The 18,671-nt window shown below is 43.6% G+C and overlaps 1 protein-coding gene across 2 annotated transcripts in view; it reads right to left on the reverse strand.

Moving 5' to 3' along the window:
- tomm70a (translocase of outer mitochondrial membrane 70 homolog A) overlaps positions 1 to 18,134 on the reverse strand; it is a 29,828-nt gene extending 11,694 nt beyond the window's left edge. The window contains exons 1-3 of one of the 2 annotated variants that reach the window (XR_013786902.1): positions 17,801 to 18,076; positions 6,119 to 6,292; positions 5,677 to 5,803 (exon numbers count right to left, since the gene is read on the reverse strand). Coding sequence is in view for 1 of the 2 variants with exons in the window: in XM_079460313.1 (XP_079316439.1) it covers positions 5,677 to 5,803; positions 6,119 to 6,292; positions 17,801 to 18,037 (538 nt within the window). In the remaining variant the exon portion in view is untranslated. Of the gene's footprint in view, positions 1 to 5,676; positions 5,804 to 6,118; positions 6,293 to 17,800 lie in introns of both variants that reach the window. The other variant, XM_079460313.1, reaches the window with a different exon arrangement.
- Between the last annotated feature and the right edge of the window lie 537 nt (positions 18,135 to 18,671).

An 18,671-nucleotide genomic window follows, 5' to 3' on the forward strand; every position in this document is an offset into this window, starting at 1 on the left:
ACCTCCTTTTTCCTCTGGTCTCCACTGAGACATTCAATAAAGGTTGCCCTACGGGGTGGTTTATTGCACTCTAGTGTACATGTTGTTACTTCGCCGGTCACAACTGGTGGAGAATGGGGGCACGTACGACGAAGCTACGACACGTACCGAGACAATAAGAGCTCAAATCTTCTGTTTTTCAGGACGCATATCTGCTCTCTCTCTCTCTACAATGGAGGAAATCATCCATCGACTGGCTGAGGTGGTGACGCGCCAGCAACGATTCTCGGAACAACTAGCCGTGCGTCAGCAGAGCACCGACCAAGCCCTAGGGATGATGAGAGATGCCGCGGCTGCCCGGGTGCCGTTGCCGGATGCGAGAACCACCGCTCATCAGCTACCGACTAAACTCACAGCACAGGACGACATCGAGGCATACCTCCACACTTTTGAGGTCGTGGCCACCCGGGAGATGTGGGACAAAGCCGAGTGGGCTAGGATATTGGCACCACTCCTGACCGGCGAAGCCCAGCGGGCCTACTTCGCCCTACAACCCCCGGCCAGCGAGGATTATGAGACCCTGAAGCAGGAGATCCTCGCCCGGATAGGGCTGTCCCCATTCAGCGCTGCCCAACAGTTTCACCAGTGGACCTACGACGAACAGATACCGGTAAGAGCCCAGGCTGCCCAACTAACACGGCTGGGACATCTCTGGATGCTAACCGGGGAACCCTCGGCACTCCAGGTAGCCGAACGAGTGTTAGTCGACCGTTTGCTTCGTTCCCTACCCCGACGGTATAGGACGTCGGTCAGCATGCGGGGCCCCAGCACCATCCGCGAAGTTATAGAGGCGGTGGAGTTGGCAGAAGCAACGGCAGCCCGGGAGGCAGGAGAGAGAGCGATAGCGCCACCCCGGTCCGGGGTCGTGGATGCTGGAGATCGGGATTGTGGATGATCTACCCGTGCCTATGTTGCTTGGTCGAGATTGGTCCGTGTTTGACCAGCTTTTGGCCAATGCAGTACGGGGGGCCAGCCACGGGCGTCAACCTCGGAAGTATCGACACCAGAGAGGACAAAGACCACGGCCCGCCCTGATGGCTACAGAAAGTGAACAGGAGGGTGAGTCCCAGAACCCTAACATTTTCTTCGACCTCTTCCAGCAGGTGTCCAGAGGTGGCTCGTTCGGGCGGGAGCAACGGGAGGATGCTCGGCTGAAAAATTGCTGGGGCCAGGTTAGAGTGGTAGAAGGAGAGGAGCGACAGCCTGCCCCGCACCCCCTCCCATATTTTGTTGTCAAGCAGGGTTTGTTGTCCTGTGCCGCATTAAGGCGGGGGGAGGAGAAACTCCTGCTGGTTGTCCCCAAGACCAAGACTGAGGCGGTTCTTGAATTGGCACATACCCACCCCATGGCGGGACATCTGGCAGCCGCTAATACGATTCAACGCATCCGTGACCGTTTTCACTGGCCCGGTCTCGAGGCGGAGGTAAAGAGATTCTGTCAGAGCTGCCCTACCTGCCAACAGAAATCACCCCAGCGTCCTCCCCCCAGCCCACTCATTGCACTTCCAGTGATTGAGGTGCCCTTCGAGCGCATAGGGATGGACCTGGTAGGACCGCTGCCAAAGTCTGCCCGGGGACACGAGTACATCTTGGTTGTCGTCGATTACGCCACCCGATACCCAGAAGCCATACCCCTACGGAAGGCCACGGCTAAGGCTATCGCCAAAGAGCTTTTCCTGATGTTCAGCCAAGTGGACATTCCCACGGAAGTCCTGACTGAGCAGGGAACCCCATTCATGTCTCGGCTGATGGCGGACCTCTGCCACCTACTCAAGGTAAAACAGCTCAGGACATCTGTGTACCACCCCCAGACGGACGGACTGGTGGAACACTTCAATCAGACCTTGAAGAGAATGCTTCGTAGAGTGGTGGCAGAGGATGGGCGCGACTGGGACCTCCTGCTACCATATGTGCTCTTTGGAGTTCGGGAAGTGCCCCAGGCAACTACAGGTTTTACACCTTTCGAGCTTCTCTTCGGCCGGCAACCCCGCGGGCTCCTGGATGTCGCCCGGGATGCCTGGGAACAACAGCCAGCACCATACCGCAGCGTGATAGAGCACGTCAAGCAAATGCGGACCAGAATAGATCGAGTGATGCCCCTGGTGAAGGAACACCTCATAGAGGCCCAGCGCGCCCAGCAACGATGGTATGACCGCCCTACCCAGCCTAGAGAGTTCCAGCCCGGCGACCGAGTGTTGGTCCTGATCCCCACAACAACGTCAAAGTTCCTAGCATCATGGAAAGGACCTTACACAGTACTGGAGAAGGTGGGGCCAGTCAACTATCGCATCCGCCAGCCGGGACGTCGACGGGAGGAACAGCTGCACCACATCAACCTCTTGAAAACGTGGATCACCTCCCCGACCCAGATGGCGGCATTCGCCGCAGCTGAATCTCCAGTGGTCCAAATGGGGGAACAGCTGTCCCCAGTCCAGAAAAAAGATCTCCAGTCCCTGGTCAGTCAGTTCCGGGATGTCTTCTCAGAAAAACCCGGGCAGACTCGGATAACACAACATGAGATCCGAACGCCACCTGGAGTCGTTGTTAGGCAGCGGCCCTACCGGGTACAAGAGGCTCGTCGGCTGGCTATAGAAGAGGAAATCAGTCGGATGAAACAGCTTGGAGTGATAAAGCCCTCCCGCAGCCCATGGTCCAGTCCCATCGTAATGGTCCCTAAACCAGACGGCACTCTCCGCTTCTGTAACGACTTTCGTCGGGTCAATGAAGTGTCGGCCTTCGATGGGTACCCAATGCCCCGAGTGGACGAGCTCCTGGACCGGCTAGGAAAGGCTCGGTTTATCACAACGCTCGATCTCACAAAAGGATACTGGCAGGTGCCTCTCTCTCCGGAATCCCGCGAGAAAACCGCATTCAGTACCCCCTCAGGGCATTGGCAATATACAGTGCTGCCATTCGGACTACATGGGGCACCTGCCACTTTTCAGCGCATGATGGACATTCTACTGCGGCCCCATCAAGCTTACGCTGCAGCCTATATTGATGATTTGGTAATCCATTCGGGGACTTGGGACACCCACCTGGATAGGTTGCGGAGAGTGCTGATGGATCTCAGGAAGGCCGGCTTAACGGCGAATCCCAAAAAGTGCCATCTCGGACTCGCCGAAGCCCAGTACCTGGGATACAGGTTTGGAGGAGGCCTTATCCAGCCGCAAGCAAGGAAGGTGGAAGCCGTGCGGAATGCCCCCCGACCCCGCAACAAAACCCAGGTACGGGCTTTCCTGGGGCTAGCGGGATATTATCGGTGCTTTATCCCCAAGTTCTCTTCTATAGCCAGTCCCCTGACCGACCTGACCAAAAAGGGGCAGCCGGACAACGTAAAGTGGACCCCCGAGACGGAGCAGGCGTTCCAGGTGCTGAAGGAGACTCTGGCATCTACCCCAGTACTACGTGCCCCTGACTTTGGCTGCCCCTTCACCCTCCAGACAGACGCGTCAGACACTGTCACAGACGAAGGACGGAGCAGAACATCCCGTGGTGTATATTAGCCGCAAGCTCACCCCAGCGGAAAGCAGAAAGCAGGTGGAAAGGGAGGCCCTGGCAATAAAGTGGGCAATCCTGGAGCTCCGTTATCTCCTGGGGCGGAGTTTCTCCCTGGTGACCGATCACGCACCTCTACAATGGATGGCTAAAGCCAAAGATACCAACGCCAGGGTCACAAGATGGTTTCTAGCACTCCAGGACTACCACTTTACTGTGATACATCGGGCCGGAACCTCCTAAGGCAATGCAGACGGTCTGTCGAGGTTGTGGTCAGGATGGACATCTCGGTCAGGTAACACCCCCCCTCCCTCCCAACACTTTTCCTCGTTTCCCCACAGGACGTCCCACCACAATAAGGCGACACTTAGGGGGGGGGGGAGTGTGACGAGTCACCTCTTGCGCAATCAGCGTCGCCATGGAGACGGAGGAAATCAGAACGGCATAGCTGCCGATCGTTACCGTGGGAAGCGACTTCTCAGCGGCTATAAAAGCCGCTGTTACAAGACAGAAGGTTAGCAGCGTCTCCCCAGACACGAAGGTACTAAGATACACTCTCTTATGTCAACAGGGACAGACGAGTAACGACCGGCACGATCGCTCCCGCTCAAACCCGGAAGTACGTGGCCGGAAGGACCGCTCTCGCACGAACCCGGAAGTGCACGACTAGGACGTCTCACGGCCCTTCGGAAGCGGCTACAGCGAGTGAGACAAATCACCTCTTACTGTCGCCACTGGAAGTTGACGCCTACCTCCTTTTTCCTCTGGTCTCCACTGAGACATTCAATAAAGGTTGCCCTACGGGGTGGTTTATTGCACTCTAGTGTACATGTTGTTACTTCGCCGGTCACACAAAGATTGAACGCTTTGGCCTGAATGGCAAGCGTCATGTCTGGAGGAAACCAGGCACCGCTCATCACCTGGCCAATACCATCCCTACAGTGAAGCATGGTGGTGGCATCATCATGCTGTGGGGATGTTTTTCAGCTGCAGGAACTGGGAGACTAGTCAGGATTGAGGGAAAGATGAATTCAGCAATGTACAGAGACATCCTCGATGAAAACTTGCTCCAGCGCGCTCTGGACCTCAGACTGGGGTGAAGGTTCATCTTCCAACAGGAAAATGACCATAAGCGCACAGCCAAGATAACAAAGGAGTGGCTACAGGACAACTCTGTGAATGTCCTTTAGTGACCTGGCCAGAGCCCAGACTTGAACACGATTGAACATCTCTGAAGAGATCTGAAAATGGCTGCGCACTGATGCTCCCCATCCAACCTGATGGAGCTTGAGAGATCTTGCGAAGACGAATGGGAGAAACTGCCCAAAAATACGGTTATACTCAAAAAGACTTGAGGCTGTAATTGGTGTCAAAGGTGCTTCAACAAAGTATTGAGCAAAGGCTGTGAATACTTATGTACATGTGCTTTTTTTGTTTTTTATTTTTGATAAATTTGGATTTCAAACAAACTTCTTTCACGTTGACATTATGGGGTATTGTTTGTAGGATTTTAAGGAAAATAATGAATTGAATCCATTTTGGAATAAGGTTGTAACATGACAAAATGTGGAAAAAGTGAAGCGCTGTGAATACTTTCCAGATGCACTGAATGTGTTCAACTTCACATGTTAAGAATGTTCGTTTTTTATATATATTAAGTACAAAGGCTTTTATAGGACTTTTAGTATAATCCAAAATAAAATTGTAAATAAGAAATTGTAAAAATGTAAAAAAAAAATAATGAGTTTAAAGTGCAGTAGTGCACCCAAAAATGAAAATCCTGTCATCATTTACTCACCCTCATGCAATTTCATGCCTGAATAAATAACTTTCTTCCAAATATCTTTATCTGTGTTCATCAGAATAATGTTAGCAATTTTCACTTCCGGGACATCATTGACTGCCATAGTAGGAGAAATTAAATGGTAGTCAAAGGTGCCACAGAACTTTGTTTTCTCAAATTCTTCAAAAAATATCATATTTCATAATAAAATTGCTAATATTCTTCCAAATATATTTCTTTGTGTTGAACGGAACAAAGAAATGTATACAGCTTTGGGACAGAATTTTCATTTTTGGGTGAACTATTCCTTTAAGTCCAAGCAGATAAGAACAACACAATTCAGCAATAACTTTAACCTTCGAGGCTCTCTTTCTTATTATCCAGTTTTTCAAGTGCTTTGGCACGCCTAAAAAGTGCTTTAACATAGCGAGGATTCAGCTCCACTGCCTGAGAGCAGTCCTGTATGACCTCAGTCCATTTCATCTAAAACAAACAAATAAAAAGTTTGGTCAGACTTTAGAATATGGACCAATTCTCACTCATAAACTTTAACTAGGAGTTTATTGATGAAAAAGTCATAGTTAATAGTTATACGTTTTTAGGTTTAACTATGTGATATGATTAAGGGATGTAAAAAAGGGTAATGCAGAATAAGGCATTCATATGTGCTTTATAGATACTAGCTTACAACCAATATGCATGTTCATAAGCAAGATGTTAATGATGACTTTGTGTAACCAACGGTTTTTATAGGCAACTTTTGAATGTGATATTATGAATTAAGTAAGGAAGACCAACCTGTTGTTCATAGGCTGCAGCTCTGTTTTGGTAGAAGGTAGACAGATCTGCCTTATGTTCTTTGGGACATAGGCTGACGGCATCTGTGTAGCACTGGATAGCCTGCTCGTATTTGCCAGCCTTGAAATACTTGTTGCCCTTATTCTTAGCAGACTGTGCTTGGTCAAGAGGGCTCTGGATGGACAGACACAAAAGGGCAATTGCATTATAATTCAGACCTACAAACTCAGAAGAGGTGAATAAGGTGACACATTTACAATAGAAATCCCGTTTTGTGTGATTTTTACATTCAATTCTGGCACACACTGCCAATAAAAGACAATATTTGCTTCAACTGACACACCAGCCAAAATGTATTGGCCTTATGGATGCTCAAATACACCTTTTTTGCTTCTTATATAAATTCCAATACCTGAGATTCCTTGACACAGACAAACAAGATGATGCATACTCCACAGTGTCGGATCTGGCAGAAAGTTCATCTACAGAAGCTGCGCAATAAAGGGATCATGACAGCATTAGTACTACAGAGGAGTAGTAAAGATTTTTCCATTGCCTTAGATATAAATGGTAGCTTCGAAATGGGGCGAAAAGTACTGATTTTAAAAGGACATAGCCGTTTTTTTGAGGAGGAACTGAATAACTGCATTATCAAAACTGTGCACAATATATTTTAGCTGCTGCAGAGAAACAGGCAAACGGCCTATGCCGTTTGTTTTTTCAATCGTTTTCCTTAATCACGCACAAGTTCGTAACACAGACATTAAAATGGCATGTCCGTTTATTCAGGAACCCGTAGATGAGGAAGCTGCATTATTCGGAGAGAGATCAATTTACGTCTGGAGAGAATGGTGAAGCCCTGTTTGGATGTTTTACATCCGGAGGATTTTTTATTTGAGCGATACCATTTTACTTTACAGTCCATTAAATATATCCACAATCTGCTTCATCCTTACATCACAAACCTCACTTGTGGTGGCCGCGCTCTTACATCGGAGCAGATTCTTTTTATGGCTTTACATTTCTTTGCTAATGGAAGCTTTCTTTAGAACACCGGGGATGCAGAACACGTTAGCAAGGCAACTGTATGGAGAGCAGAAAGAAAAGTGTGCATCGCTCTCAAGCACTTTTTAAAAATTGTCGTCAAGTTTCCTGGACACAAACCTGTGAGAGCCATCAAAGAGGAGTTTCAGGGGAATGGTGAACGTCTTTCTGAATAAGGCTGATCAAATAAATGTGGTCTTGCTGTTACCTCAGGAAGAAAGCTAATAATTCAAATACCTTTTAGGATTTCTCAATGTGATTGGGTGCATAGCTGTCTTACAAACAGGATTTAGAAAAACCAGCCATGATTTTCTTGGGGAGCAGGTGCAAGCATAGCCAGTTTTCTGTCTTCTATAGCCACAGTGCTCGGTTCTCATATCCCCATTACTTTCAAGGCCAGTTTATTAAATATATCGATACCAGATATCTCACATCAACATCTTCAAGAAGTGATGGCTCTCGCCATCATAGACCGGTCATCGTGGACATGGATCACCTGCTGTCTGCGACCCAGAAAATGGAGCTACAACACCTGGTCAGTCAGTTCCAGGATGTGTTTTCCCAAAACCCCGGGCAGATGAGGGTAATAAAGCATGAGATCTGGACACCACCAGGAGTCATTGTCTCGCGTCCCTGAAGGCTCGTCGGCAGGCTATCGAGACGGAAGTTCAACAGATGCTCAAGTTAGGGGTAATCGAGCCATCCCGCAGCCCATGGTCCAGCCCCATTGTGTTGGTCCCGAAGCCAGATGGCACCTCCGTTTCTGCAATGCCTTCTGCCGCCTGAACGAGGTCTCAAGAGTTCGACAGGTACCCATTGCCTCAGTTCGATGAGCTGCTGGACTGTTTGGGGAGGGCCCGATATATCGCCACTCTCAAGGATACCGGCAAGTGCTAATCTCCAAGTCCGCCAAACCAAAGACAGCCTTCAGCACCCCTAGTGGCCATTGGCAGTATCGGACACTCACCTTTGGGTTAAACAGAGCCCCAGTCACGTTCCAGCGTATGATGGACATCCTGCTGCGGCCTCATCAGTAATACGGCGCAGCCTATCTGGACGACGTGGTGATCCACTCCGTGCATTGGGGAGACCATCTGGACCGTCTAGGGGAGGGTGCTAACCAAGTTACAGAGGGCTGGACTGAGCGTCAACCCCCAGAAATGTCACCTGGGACTCTCGGAGGCGAGGTACCTGGGCTTGATTAAGCCACAAAAGAAGGTGGATGCAGTACGGGCTGTGCCGAAACCCAGGACAAATACCCAGGTACGATCATTTTTGGGGTTGGCAGAGTATTATCCCCGTTTTATCCCTAACTTCTCCTCTCTAGCTGCCCCCCTGAGAGACCTGACCAGGAAGGGGCAGCCAGAAATGGTAGCGTGGACGCCCGATGCGGAGGAGGCCTTCTGTAAGGTGAAGACAGCGCTCACTTCTGAGCCGTTATCGATAATGTCGACTAATCGTTGAAGCCCTAGTGCGTACCGTGAGCAGAGCTGCACTGACCAGTCTGGCCATTCGTCAACATGATTTTTTATCCTGCAGCACAATTTAACCACAGTTTTCCGATGTAAACACGCGCTAGATAGAACGGGTTTAAACATTCGCACGCATCTCTCGCATCTGCAGCGCCTCGCTCGTAGGCATGAGTGTTTACAACGCTTCCCGCTGCCAGCACAGCAGAGCTTTTGGAGCACGCAGCACAAAGCTGATCAGCGAGAATCTTTTCTATTTAAGAGAAAATAAAACATTGTTTTATATTCAGAACAATATTGTTGTTTCAAAGCAGAATTTTTTTAAGAATGCTTCACATATGTCAGCAGAAGGAGTGAGTGATGTGGTGGCAACATGATGGCTGTTATTGTGGCAATTTACAGTAGAAAAAAGTATTCTGGAATTATTAGTCTCTGGAAATAATATCAGAAAAATTTATTTTCTAATTTCACAGCCCTTTGGTATTCAGTCAGGCAGTTCTTAAAAATCTTATAAGAGACCTGTAATTTATCTTTAAACCATTTTCATTCAGCACTCCTGCCTAAGAGCACGGGTAGTACTAGCTTTCCTGTAGCTCAGTGGTTAAAACATTTTAAACCAAAATGGTCTAATTTTAAACCAAATAGTTACATAGTTTGACTTGTAACTTTTATTGAGGCTTCTTGAATATGCACGTAACAATCATGTACAGCAGGAATCTTATTGAAGACAAATATTAGCCAGTATTTGTATCATTTTTGTATAATTTGTAACACTGTGCACTAAGGGTGTGACGAGATCTCGTGAGACGATATCTCATGAGATTCGGTTGGTCAAAAAGTATGCGATCCCGTCACACACACACATTTCACACGCACAGTGGTCCCGACCCTCTACAAAGAGTGCAAGGTAAAAGATGTACAGACTCTAAAAGATGCAGAAACCATTGCATTAACTACTGACGGTTGGACGTCTAGGTGTACGTAGAGCTATATTACACTAACAGCCCACACAATTAACAGTAATTGGGAAATGGTACATTTTGTACGGCAGACACGCCAACATTTCGAGTCCCACACAGGTGTAAACATCGCTGAAGTTTTACAAGCAGCTGTCACTGACTGGGGTCTTACAAAGCCAGACCACGGCATCGCTATTGTGAAAGATAATGCGCGTAACATGGATGTGGCTGTGCGCGAGGCAGGATTTGAGCCGCACATAAAATGCTTCGCTCACACAATTAACCTTGCTACCCAGGCTGGCCTCGGTGTCGCTCGTTTGCTCGGGCGGGTGAGATGCGTATCTGCATTCTTTCACCGGCTGCCGCCTTATTGACGTCTAATTTTTAGTAACTGATATGGTTACTGATATTTGTGCAGGGTTATTTGTGTTTATTTAAATTTATACTGTTTGTGTTTGTTTATTTTTTGCATTTACGTGACAATGCATAATACGCACAGTGCATAATATCATTTATTAAAATGAAAAACATTTAATTTGTTTCAAAGTCTCGTCTCGTTCTCGTGAACCCAGTCTTGTGTCGCGTCTCGTCTTGTGGGATAAGTGTCTCATCACACCCCACTGTGCACACCAAACACGTCGAGACACATTAGAAAGACTATGTTTTATATTTTTTTCGTTCACACAGCCAGGACAGCAATGCGCAACAATTGATTTTAGAAACGTATTTCTTTGTTGCGCGTCATGTCTCGTGTGCACAGGGCAAAATGAAGGCATAGCAAATTGCACTGAATTTTACACAATTTCAATACTATATTATTCTATATAATTTTTCGAGCATCTTTTCAGAACAATCTTATAATTAGGCCATATCCAGAACAGCGTGTGTGCTGCCGATACTAGGGATGCACAGATACAGATACCAGTATGAAAATACTCTTACTCGTATTCGTACACAAATTGCCAATACCACGCACAGATACCACTCAACAGTATTTCACTACGTGGATGTGCTATCTGACATCAATGTCTCTGTACATGCGTATACGTACGTGCATGCCTGTGTACTCCGAGGTGAACCTGAATAGAATTCCATGCAAGATGATGACCTTTGTATGTTTTGGGTATAAAGCGTTTTTTTTCACAAACACCCAACACTGCTAAAAATGCCAAGGAGATGCTAATGATTGAGCTGCAGAGGCTGACTGATGGCAGGGAGATCACAACCAGCAAGAACCACCTAACAGAAAACCACACAGGGACCAGGCCAGCAGCAGTTTAGACAATATATTTGATGAAATTGCAAATGAACAAGAATCAGCAGCACTGACCCCATCTGCTGTAGTTTTTATTGCTCAAATAGACACATACCCCAATGACCAGAGGCCCCAATGGCCAGTGAGGACAAACCACTGCAATACTGGGAGGTTAACACGGTGTTGTTCCCTTCTCTGGCCAAAATGGCAAACAAAACCTCTCAGCAACGTGCAAGTAGCGTTGACAGTGAACGGTATTTAGCCTCAGTGTCACACATTGTTAATGAAAGCATAAACAAGCTAACACCTGATCTTGCAGAGATGATTCTGTTCATAAAAAAATCTACCTCTCACTTTCCCCAAAATTACATAGCCTAGTTCAGAGGCTGCAACATTGTTTGTCATTTAAAAGTAATTTAACAACATAGTGTGTTGATTTGTTTATTTGTAGAATAGTGCCACATAGTTTAAGGTTTATTTATGACAATGGTATAATCATTTAGTTCTGAGTTACTTTTGAGTTACTTTTGAGTTTATTAAATTAAAACAAATTAGCTAGCTAAATTAGGCCAGTGGCAAAATTCCAGCTTTTTGCAAAGAGGGCTATAAAGGAGGATTGTGAAGAGTGACTGTGCGTCACACAAAGCGCGAATGAGGCGTCAAATCAAGCAAGATGCGATAGAAGTGCTTGTGGCGCGAATTCCACGCGCGAATGAAGCGAATTCCACGCCCTCGCGCACTTATTCCACACAAGTTGTTATTCCTGAAATATGAGAAATGTAAGGCAGGCGTTGAATGCGAACTTAAGCATTTAAAATACTATGCCACGACCACAGACCACAGACCACAGATACAGAGCCGTATAGGAGCTTAACGGTGCATTATATTAATGACAACTTTGAAATGAAGAGTCGATGCTTGCAAACAGCATACTTTCCAGAAGATCACACTGGAAAAAATTTGTCTCGAGGTTTAAAAGATGCTTAAGCATCATGGGGACTTGCTGAAGAGCAACAAGTGTATCACCACAGACAATGGATCAAATATAGTGAAGTAGGGGTGGGCGATATATATCGTCTGCGATAATATCGGGATTGTTGTGTTAACGATGTGCAAATTCTCATTATCGAGTATTTTAATTACTCCGAAAAAACACTCCAAAACACGCATTCAAACTCCACACATTCAGAGGCTGCAGCAGGGCGTCACGTGATTGCTGTTGTATGCATACACGTCGTCATCTCTCTCACAGGTTAGCGCGTGGCCGCACGCATGTTCAACACCGGTTAACGAATGTGGTTATGCTAAACATTTGACAGAAAGAGACAACATGCAGACACCCAGAGCCTCGCGATCTACTTCAAATGACTTAGTTGCTAAACGTGGCTCAAACTCACTTGCATCGAAGTGGTTCGGTTTTGAGAAAACTGATGTTGCGCAAAAGACGGAACTCTGCAAAGTGTGTAGGAAACATGTTGCTGTTAAAAGCAGCTCGACGACCAACCATAGTAAGGAATACCAAGAGTATGAAAAGTTCAGAGACTCCGCTGCCCGAGAAAAGCCGACATCGGCTAAGGTACCTGCTGCACAACATACGCAGCAAACTTTAGCGGAGTCGTTTAGCGGAAATGTGCCTTACGATAAGAAAAGCAACAGTGCCAAGACATTACAAATGCTATCACCAAGTTTAAACAAATGCTAAAACAATCACCAAGCAAAATAAATGCTGCCGATTCAGTAGGTAGGGAAAGTGCCAAGTCGAAATTATTTCAGCTCAACTGCCCTCCCCAACTTCTATCATATATTAGAATTTCATCTTGCTTGTATGCTGTACAATTTACATTACAGCAGAGGTGTACAACTGAATGTTTACTCAGAGTTCGATGTTCGTACACTAATTCAATTAGTATTTTGTATGTCTTTGAATTGTTTTTACTTGAATACTTACATGTTAAAGAAAATAAATAAGCACTGTTTTCATTCAACATGGTGCCCATTATTATCATCAGTAATTAAGTAACTCAGACTTTTAAAAACACATTTTTAATGGATATTGTCTAATTATCGTTATCGTAAAAATCGCCAAAAATATCTAGATATAATATTTTGTCCATATCGCCCACCCCTATAGTGAAGGCTGTCAGTTTGAACAACTGGACACGATTGCAGTGCTTCGGACACAGACTACATTTGACAATTGGTAAGTTAGACTTTATTATACATTGTATATTTATTATACTTTACATATTAAAAATATTAGGATACTTTGCACAATTTGTTTTTTAATAAAAAGTGTGCCGTACAAAGCTTTTTAAATATACAAATGTATAATTTTTTTTACTAATTGTACTACTGTAGTATTTTACCATATGGTTCATTAAATAAAGTTAACAGCGACAGATTGATTTAAACAATATATTATTAAATGCTTAAATTATTATGAACTAACATAATAAATTCTGTATCAGTATTGTTAATTGTTAGTTCATTCTAGCTAATGCATTTACTAATTAATAACAAAATGCACTTTTTATTGTATAGTGTTATACTTGAGTTTTATATTTAAATGCATGAAATACTTACAATTCAACACGTTTTCATCATGTTTTTTTTCCTTTTTTTAGAAAATGCAATCAAGGATGAACCTCGCATTTCCAGAGCTAACGGCTTGTGCAAAAAGATTGTGGGACATTTTTCCCACAGTTAGCAGAAGATGATGTTAGCCGAAGCCCAGGAAGAACTTCAGCTTCCCCAACATGCCCTCGTAACATAATGCCCGACAAGATGGGGGTCAATGCAACAAATGATAGACAGCAACAGAGGGCATTGTCTCAGGTCCTTTCAGCTGACCGTAAAACAAGACACCTAGTACCACAATGGAAAGAGACAGATGTTCTAGAATCTGTAAGTAAGGCTTTGAGTTCACTTCAGGAGTTCACGGATGCCCTTTCCGGTGAAAACTATATCAGTGTTTCCTATGTGAAACCTGTACTTCAAGAAACTACCCAAGAGATTCTGGATATAGCAACATTTTTGGATCCAAGATTCAAAACCAGCTACACTGATGAGGATAAACTTCAAAACATTAAGGCCAGGGTCATGTCTGATATGGAAGTGAGTTCACACCAGGTAAGTACATTTATGTAAACTGGATGAAACTGTCATCTCTTAATATCAAAACTCTTGTATATGGCTTTTTAATCTTCTCTTCCTGTTCTGTATGTCAAAGGATACATCTGAATCTGCGAGTTGCACAAGCAAAGAGAAGGCTGATTTCGTTTTGAAGAAGCTATGCCAGCAGCTCTGCAACTTGAAGCAGCCATAGCATCTGAGCTAAACAGCTACCTGCTTTCTCCATCCATTGACAGTGAGGAAAATCCTCTGAAATGGTGGAGACTCCATCAGATAAATTTTCCAAGAATGAGCAGGATTGCAAAAAAGTATCTTTGTGTTCCGGCCACCAGCTCACCTTCAGAGAGAGTGTTTAGTACTGGGGTAATGTGGTGACATGTCACCGTTCATGCTTAAAACCAGAAATGGTGAACATCCTGGTTTTTCTCGCAAAAAAATGTAAGAAAGCAATCGATTTTTTGGTTCTGTTAGTTTATTTATTGCTATGACAGGAGTTTAGGTTAGTTCATCTTAATTTATTTTATGTTGTCTCTTTTATGACCTAATTTTTTAGTTTTGTTTATCAAGCAGTTAATACTGTACCGTATGTTATTTCATTGTGAAATGTTTGCAGTGAAATACAATTTTAAAGTTTATTTTTGGAATTTAGTTAACCAGAATTGATTTTATGTTGTCTGTTTTAAAGACATTTATTTAAAGTTGTTTACTGTTAATACTATGTTATTCCATTGTGGAATGTTTTGTTATGCACTTCTGGTGCACTGAGTACATTTAGAATGTTACATGCTTGAAGTAAAACAATTACCAAAATCGCAAATAAAATCGCAATTGCAATATTCCTTATAAAAATCGCAATGTGATTATTTCGTCCATATTGCACAGCCCTACTTTGATGCATGTGATGGAGCGTTGTCTTGCATAAAAATCTAAATCTTCTTGAAAGATGAAGACTTTTTCCTGTACCACAAGTGTCTTCTAAAAATTGGCAGTAGGTCTGAGAGTTTATTTTGAGTCCATTTTCAACCCGAAAAGGTCCAGCTAGCTCATCATTAAGAATACCTGCCAATACCAGTACCCAACCTCCACCTTGCTGCTGTCTGACTCCAACCATGGCCCCATCCATCTGGTCCGTCAAGAGTCACTCATCTCATCAGTCCACAAAACCTTTGAAAAATCTGTCTTCAGATATTTCTTGGCCCATTCTTGACGTTTCAATTTATGTGTCTTATTCAGAGGTGGTAGGGTTTCAGCCTCTTACCTTGGCCATGTCTCTGAGAACTGAACACCTCGTAATTCTTGACACTCCAGGTAGGTTGCAGTGGTGGAATATGGCAGCACGCAAGGATATTGGGTTCCTGGTAGCTTCATGTTTCTTCTCAAATCTTTGGCGGTTAATTTGCGACACGTTTCTTGCGACCCTGTTGACTATTTGCAACAAAAAGTTTGATGGTTCTGTGATCACGCCCCAAAATCTTCAAAATTTCAAGAGTGCTGGATCCCTCTGAAAGACTTTATAATTTTTGACTTTTCAGGGTCTGTTAAATCTCTTTTTTGGCCCATTTTTCCTGAAGAGAAGAATCTGCCTAATAATTATGCACACCTTGATCTAGGATGTTGATCTCCTTAGGCCAAACCCTCCCTCGTTATACAAATAGACATCACCTTATATGCATTAAATCCAATAAGCATTTAATTTTATAGTACGGTGTACCACAGGGCTCAGTCTTAGGGCCTATGCTCTTCACATTATACATGCTACCTCTAGGAGATATAATAAAGCGACACGGAATAAGCTTTCACTGTTATGCTGATGATACGCAACTTTATATTTCCTCGAAGCCTCATGAAACACAGCAATACCATCGAATAGTGGAAAGCAAAGTCGATATAAAAAAAGTGGATGAGTAGCAATTTTTATTACTGAACTCGGACAAAACGTGTTTCTTACTGGACCGAAAACCCTACGTAACAACAAAGAATACTGCTTAACTGTTGATGGATGTTCCATAAAACCTTCATCTTCAGCTAAGAATCTTGGCTTTATATTCGATAGTACTCTGTCAATTGAGAACCAGGTCGCCAACACTTAAAAAATTTCGTTTTTCCATCTTAAAAATATATCTAAACTACGTCATATGCTGTCACCATCAGATGCAGAGAAGCTTATTCATGCCTTTATGACATCAAGACTAGATTACTGTAATGCACTATTAGGTGGCTGCCCTGCAGGCCTATTACAAAAACTCCAACTGGTCAAAAAAGGCAGCTCGCGTTCTTACACGTACAAAAACGTTTATTGTGTGTCTGATATTTGACCTGTGTTTTGACTTCCATAACCTTTTATGTTTTACTTAGTCAATGTTTTCTTGTACAGCTGCTTTGTAACAATGAAAATTGTAAAAAGCGCTATATAAATAAAGCTGATTTGACTTGACTTGACTTATACAGCTTGGAGTTGGAAATTATAGATAAATTGATGATATGGTCAAAATAATCACTTGCCTAATAATTGTGCGAACAGTGTAAAACTGAAAAATAAATACAACATTTCTTTGCATTTATCGGGCTCGCAAGTGTTAAAGTGCAAATATGAAGTGGTCTATAGCCAACTATTTTAAAAGACAGAGTGACAAATTAACAGAACGATACATCCAACTGAGGTCACTATGCAAGGTCTTTATGATTACTATAAAAAAGGGAGCGACCAATTTGTATGTTTGTCTGACCAACTGAGAAAGTTGATCGGGAAAATGAGTCTAGAGCCCTGATACGCAACAATTGAAGATATTAGAAGAGTTTGAAGTTTGTTGTAAGAATTTTATAGTATTAAACACGTATTTATACAGATTTCCCCAGGCTCCGAAAATTATTCAAAAATAACACAAAGAACGGCCTTCTCAGCTGCCATAGTCACAACTCTTGCGTCATCAGAATGGGGTGTTCAATGCACCACCGCTTCTGTTTAAAAAAAATATTAAAGTCGGGCCTGAACGCCACCAAGGGGTTCCACTCTGTGATCTCATTTCCTGTAAGGTCTTCTTGCAGGACATATACAAAATTGCTCCATGAATGGTGGTTACATCACCTCTACATTTCATTAATTTAACTTGACTGACATGGTTCTCCAAATGAATTATTCTATTAAAAACAATGGTGTTCTGCTTTTAAATAAAACTAATGTACAATTATCCCAAGCTAACTTATATGTTGTTTTAGTGAGAATTTCACCTTTTTTAAACTAGATTATTTTTTAGTTTTTACGGTTACACCACATAGACATCATTCAATCCATCTCTCAAAATGAATGAAAATCTGAATTTCAGTCTTGGTCCTCAGAAAAGAGAATAGAGTATATGGTTTGCGTTATTGCAATTTTAACGCATGGAACGAATTTAAATGTAGATATACACTCATTATATAGAAATGACACTGTCAACGCAAGAAATATTGGGATGAACCAGTCCGACTGCTGCTTCGCACTGCACAACACTAGAATGTCTTTGGAAATATGCTTGATTTTTAAATATATCAATTGATGTTCAACAATTGGGCACAATTACAAGAAGGTTGAATAAAAGATCATTATGTAGAGTTATCGAAGTAATAATACCAGACATTTATGTTTGACAACAAAGGGTTTAACACTTTAATTTTGAAACCCATTAGCTAAATTGCTACACATGCTAGTACCCTTGTCCTTGAAAGCAGTATGCGGTGGATTTCAATGTAAAATTAACATTTACGTGAATTAATAACAGGTCAAAATAAAGTAATGTGTTGGCTTAAGAAAAAGTGAATACATCTTAACATTGTGGCGCATTACCATGCTCTCCAGTCCCACACTGCTCGTGCCATGCTGACCATGAACAGGGCTAGCGCTGCCTTCGGGAGTTTTCCTTTCTCCGTTTCTTTTCGCTTGCCTGTCTCTGCCGCGGCTTCGCCTCCAGAGGTACACAGCTCCGACGCCAAAGACTACTGGAGTCCCTACTATAAGTGCCAACTGCCATCGGGAAAGTCCACTGCATGACTGAGGTTCTATAGGCTTCGACGCAGCCATCATCCAGAGACACGATGCCGCAGCAACAACCAGTTCCCTAGCAAACCAACGGAGGCTGCATTTTCAGGACCGCAGTCCCAGGACGCCTTTTTAGTACCCTAAAATTTTGTGACAACGCCACCTACCGAATTAGAGGACCAAAATGACAATTCTGTCATTATTTACTCACCTTCGAGATGTTCCAAATCTGTACAAATGTATTTGTTCTGATTTAACACAGATAAAGATATTTGGAAGAATGCATAACCAAAAGAATGCATATAACCAAACAGATTCGCTTGACTCCCATAGTAGAACAAAATACATTCACATTCATGCATTTGGCAGACGATTTTGTCCAAAAATATTATACATTTGTTTTTGACTATGTGCAATCCCTTGGCATTGCTGTGCGCAATACTCTAACCACTGAGCCACAGGGAAATACATCATTATTCTTTTGAACACAAAATATGACATATATGATAATGCCATAAGTGAGTCCTTACTGTCGCAACATTCGCTACTACATTTTTATCATAGTTAAATCTACATATCGTTCCCAATGAAAGTATTGGTGTAAAACCATCAACGCATTCACAGTATATAGCTCCAGATTAGCTCAAGCTAGTTCAATTTGTAGTCAGTCCAGTAGTTT

Source organism: Barbatula barbatula, assembly GCF_947034865.1.
Source record: "Barbatula barbatula genome assembly, chromosome: 7".
NCBI lineage: Eukaryota > Metazoa > Chordata > Actinopteri > Cypriniformes > Nemacheilidae > Barbatula > Barbatula barbatula.